Source organism: Cebus imitator, unplaced genomic scaffold (genome assembly GCF_001604975.1).
Source record: "Cebus imitator isolate Cc_AM_T3 unplaced genomic scaffold, Cebus_imitator-1.0 Scaffold211, whole genome shotgun sequence".
Taxonomy (NCBI): Eukaryota; Metazoa; Chordata; class Mammalia; order Primates; family Cebidae; genus Cebus; species Cebus imitator.
In genome coordinates, this window is record NW_016107526.1 from 233,530 (window position 1) to 239,033 (window position 5,504).

Genomic DNA, 5,504 nt, shown 5'->3' on the forward strand with positions numbered 1-5,504 from the left:
TGAATGGTTTTGCTGTAAAAATTTCCATATTTTTAGGAAACTATTTCTCTTAAGTGTTTAAACTTTTTTTGTATTTAAGTCATAGCTCTTAGTAATTGAAGTGTTATTTCTTGGGATGAAATAGATTTAATACCTTCCTCACTACTTGATGGTAGCAAAGCCTCAGGAAAGTTACTAACCTCTCTCTGCCAAATTTCCTCATCTTTAGAATGGCAAGTTAATGACCATGTCCATCTTAAAGGATTGTTTTTGAGGAGGGACCTATGTCAAATGTTTAGCACAGTGCCTGAAATATATTAAGTGTATGAATTGTTATTGCTATGGCTACTTTAGTGAGCAGTTCTGTCTTAAAAATTCAGTTAGACAGATGTCAAAGCAGTGTTTTTTTTAAAATATCCTTATATTAGTCAAAATAATATACTTTGAAAGTTTTTTATGGGGATCATGGGATAGTTTGTTAACAGTTCACATTACTGGTAATAATTAAGTTGACAAGTCCAGTTGCAATCAGATGGCGATTAGAAACATTTATTTACTTACTTATGACAGAGTCTTGCTGTGTCACCCAGGCTGGAGTGCAGTGGCGTGATCTCGGCTCACTGCAGCCTCTGACTCCATGGTTCAGGCGATTCTCCTGACTCAGCCTCCCAAATAGCTGGGATTACAGGAACCTGTCACCATGCCCAGCTAATTTTTTTGTATTTTTAGTAGACACAGAGTTTCGCCATGTTGACCAGGCTGGTCTCAAAACTCCTGACCTTAAGTGATCTGCCTGCCTTGGCCACCCAAAGTGCTGGGATTACAGGCGTGAGCCACTACACCCAGCCAGGCAATTAAAGGTATTTTAGAGGAGCATTCAGGGGAAAACTTTGAGAGTAGAAGGAATGGTTGTCCCAAGGAAAAAAAAATTATAGAATATATGAGAAACAGACAGTGGTCTCTATCCTGTAGCGGAGATACTTAATCTTTGGGTAATGAAAGACGTTACAGTGATTGGGTCTTGGGTAGAAGAGTGATTAAAGTGATTAGGAGCTTTTAGTAACATATTTGAAGAATATGATTCTTGTATGTGGTGTAGTTTGGCTTGGGCAAGACAGCTTTGGATAGAGGAAGAAATGTGTAGATGAAGCTAATAGAGTGTCTAAATTAAAATACTTAGATAAGAAATGGGGTGGGAGTGAAAATAGTTGTTAGTATTAGAAATTTGGATTTTTCAGGCCAGACACAGTAGTTCATGCCTGTAATCCCAATACTTTGGGAGGCCAAGGCAGGAGGATCATTTGAGTTTACGAGTTTGAGACCAGCCTGAGCAACATAATAAGACCCCATCTCTACAAAAAATAAAAAAATAGCTGGGGGTGGTGGCATGCCACTGGTAGTTCCAGCTGAGGTTAAGGTAAAGGCTGAGGTGGGAGGATCACTTGACCCCAAGAGGTCAAGGCTGTAGCGAGCCGTGATTGAGCCACTGCAGTATAGCCTAGGTGATAACAGTGAGACCTTAGCTCAAAAAGAAAGGCCGGGTGCAGTGTCTCATGCCTGTAATCCTAACACTTTAGGAGGCTGAGGCGGGCAGATCACAAGGTCAAGAGATCAAGACCATCCTGGCCAACATGGTGAAACCCCATCTCTATTAAAAATACAAAAATTAGCTGGACATGGTGGTGCATGCCTGTAGTCCCGGCTACTCAGGAGGCTGAGGCAGGAGAATAGCTTGAACCCAGGAGGCGGAGGTTGCAGTGAGCCGAGATTGTGCCGTTGAACTCTCGCCTGGTGACAGAGCAAGACTGCATCTCAAAAAAAACCCAGAAAAAAAAAAAAAGATATTTGGATTTTTCAACATGTATGGTAAATAAACTTTGAAGGATAAAGGGCAGATGAATCCAATATTGAACCTTTGACAGTAGCTATTACCAATAGCTTAGAGAAATACTGTCAGTAGAGGAAATATATTAGTTTGATTTATATGAAGATACTGATATTTGTTTTTGACCTATAAAGAAGGGAATTTCATTTAGTTCGACCTAAGAGAAATCACAAGAAAATAAAGAATATGGTTATTATATTGAAGTGTTTAAATAACATAGAATTTGTACTCGGGGCTAGTTTTTAACCTCAGTTATGCCACATTCTCAGTGAATGACCTTAGATAGGATACCTTATTTTTGAGAATAAAAAATGTTTCTCATCTATCAAAGATTGTTGAAGGATGAAATAATATAATGCCTAAAAATTACTAATCCTACTACTTGACATATAGGAAGTACTTAATAAATATTTTATATTGGTATGTAATAGGGTTGGCCCAAAGGACATGAATTATATAGATGGGGTGAGAAAAGTCATAATTTGGTTAAATATAACTATTAAAGATGTTAGCAAAAGCAATTTTAAATTTCATTGCTAAAGGCTGTACTCAACCAGAGTTCTTCATCTGAATCACCAACCACTGAAAATAGAGTGAATATTTTCTCATTTACACCAAAAATATTTCATAGCCAGTGCCATTCTGGCTATGAAATATTCCTATGCATCATAGGAAAGAAGTTATTTCATTATAAACAATGGATGGCTTAAGGCATTAGGACTTAATTGCCTTGTGTCCTGTTTGAAAAAGACTGCAAAAATGTCAAAGACTCGTGAATGCCAATAAACAAATAGTCCTGGTACTGACCATATGAGGAAATTAGATTGAGTGGTCATGTAGTTAAAGGGGCATTTCAGATTTAGGTGATTTAGTTAAATGTCTAGGAAGGATTATGAGAAAAGAGGAAAATAGACCAGAAAGGAAAGATTATAGAGCAGGGGATTAATAGAACAAACATTCAGACATGTCTTAAAATGTGTTATTTGTAAAATAATACTCTAAATACATTGTCACAACAATATCGATATTCTTTTCTAAACAAAAGTGAATACTAAATGAAAATGTGCAATGTGCATTGCTGTCTTTACAAGAGCATTTTCTTTTAATTTGTTGCTGTTTTGGTGCTGCAGAGTAAAGGAGTTTGGAATTAGTCCATCAGACATTCCCTTCTCACAGGGTAGTGGCAGTCGCCCTGATCTCTCTCCTTCTTATGAATATGACGACTTTTCTCCTTCAATTACCAGGTCTACTTCATTCTATAAATAAGACGTTTATTTTAATAGTTTCTTTTGAATTGTGCTTTATATAAACATTTCATTTGCTATTTTTGTCCTGAGCCATTTTAGTTTTCATTTTCATTTCATTTGGCAGGTGGTGGTTGTACTGCATGATCTGCATTCTTATGTCCTTTATTAATCTATTTGCTTTAAAATGTTGATTTAGAATTTAGGCTTCCTATTTCTCCCTCATATTTTTAAGGATGATGTCACTTTTGCGTACTTACCACTAAAAGATAAATTGTTAAAAGATAAATTATCTTGCTTAAAATGAAGACTTGGCTTTTATTCTGTATGATCTTACAAGTTTCTGGGTCTGCAAGGAGCCTCTTGACATAGGAAGTTTACACTCTCTTGGCCAGACATGATGGCTCATGCCTGTAATCCCAGCACTTTTGGGAGGCAGAGGCTGGTGGATCACCTGAGGTTGAGAGTTTGAGACCAGGCTGGCCAATGTGGTTAAAAACCTGTCTCTACTTTAAAAAAAAAAGAAAAGAAAGTTTACCCTCTCCCAAATGTGTAAGTTTAAGTATAATGAGTAAACACTTGGAAAATGATAAAACTTAAAATTTTATAATCTTTATACATTACAAATAAAATTATTTTACATGTAACTATTTTAATTGAGCATGATAACTACCAGAAATCTGCAGGTTTTTTGTTTTGTTTTGTTTCAGCAGTGATCCATTTATTGGTCTAATTGCTATTGTTTATATTTTTCTGTTTATATAATTTAATTGCAATAACATCAACTTTGATGAGCCAGTAGTAAAAAAATTGAAAATTAAAAAAGCTTTTAATTGCAACAAGTTTTTTCTTTGAATACTGAATCTATATACTTTGTTAGCTCTCGTTTAGTTTGCACAGTAATTATATTTGATATAATTAATCAATATAATATGAATTACATAAAGTTGCCTAAGCAGATTTCCTAAAATTAAACAACCATTTATGTGTTTCTACAGATTTCGGATAAATTTTACCTATAAAGGTGACATCATCAATCTTAGTATGTTAAACTGAATTGCGTGTATATTGGATAGGTTGGTATTTTCTTGTTCCTCTGCATGAGTGTTTTTAACTTTGATAGCTCTTATGTATTTATAGGGTGAAAGAATTGACTGTAGATCCAACTGCTGCTGGTGATGTTCGTCCAATAATGCACCATCCACCAAACCAGATTGATGACTTAGAGACACAGTGGGGTGTGGGGAGTTCCCCTCAGAGAGATGATCTAAAACTTCTTTGTGAACAAAATGTGAGTGACTTACTATAATTGTAAAGATATAATCATAGTTCATTTCATCAATAGCAGAATTTAACTGAAAACTATCATTTAAATGAGGAGTCAGGCTGTGGGTGTGGTGGCCCAAGCCTATAATCCCTCCAATTTGGGAGGCTGAGGTGGGAGGACTGCTTGAGGCCAGGAGTTCAAGACCAGCCTAAACAATTTCATGAGACCCTTTCTCTACAAAAAATTTTAAAATCAGCCAGGTGTGGTGGTATGCACCTGTAGTTCTAGCTACTAGGCAGGCTAAGGCAGGAGGATTGCCTGAACAGAGGAATTCTGGGCTGCAGTGGGCTGTCATAGCATCACTGCACTCTAGACTAGGTGACAGAGCAAGACCTCGTCTCTTAAAATAAATGAATAAATAAGCTAGGGGTCAGTAAACTACAGCCTATGGGCCAGCCATCTGTTTTTACAAATAAATTTTATTGGAACATATCCATGCTTACTCTCTTAAGGGTTGTCTGGCTGCTTTCTTACCGTAACAGCAGTACAGAGACTGTGGCTTACAAACCCAAAACATGTATTACCTGGCCCTTTAAGGAAGTTTCCAGCCCCCAATCTAAACTATTTATTTTTTTTCCCCTCAGATTTTTGTCTGATATTATAATTTGGGAAATTTTTAAAGTAATATAGGGAAAAACAACATTTAAAATTATACATATAATAAATATCTTATTAAAAAGCTTAAAAACAAGCTGGGCATGGTGGCTTATGCCTGTAATCCCAGCACTTTGGAAGGCCAAGGTGGGTAGATCACTTGAGGTCAGGAGTTCAAGACTAGTCTGGCCAATGTGGTGAAACCCTGTCTCTGCTAACAATATAAAAATTAGCCTACTATGGTGGCATGTGCCTGTAGTCCCAGCTACTCAGGAGGCTGAGACACAAGAATCGTTTGAACCTGGGAGGCAGAAGTTGCAATGAGCCAAGATATTGCTGCTGCACTCCAGTCTGGGCAACAGAGTGAGACTCCATCCCCTCACCACTCCCCCCCAAAAAAGGCTTAAAAACATATGCATCTTTTTTTTTTTTTTTTTTGAGATGGAATCTCACTCTGTCGTCCAGGCTGGAGTGG

General features: G+C 37.0%; 1 protein-coding gene across 1 annotated transcript in view; it reads left to right on the top strand.

Moving 5' to 3' along the window:
• Positions 1-5,504, top strand: part of KIF2A (kinesin family member 2A) — an 83,214-nt gene that overhangs the window by 61,635 nt on the left and 16,075 nt on the right. The window contains exons 12-13 of the mRNA XM_037745743.1: positions 2,995-3,108; positions 4,249-4,399. Of these exons, the coding sequence (XP_037601671.1) occupies positions 2,995-3,108; positions 4,249-4,399 (265 nt within the window). The remainder of the gene's footprint in view (positions 1-2,994; positions 3,109-4,248; positions 4,400-5,504) is intronic.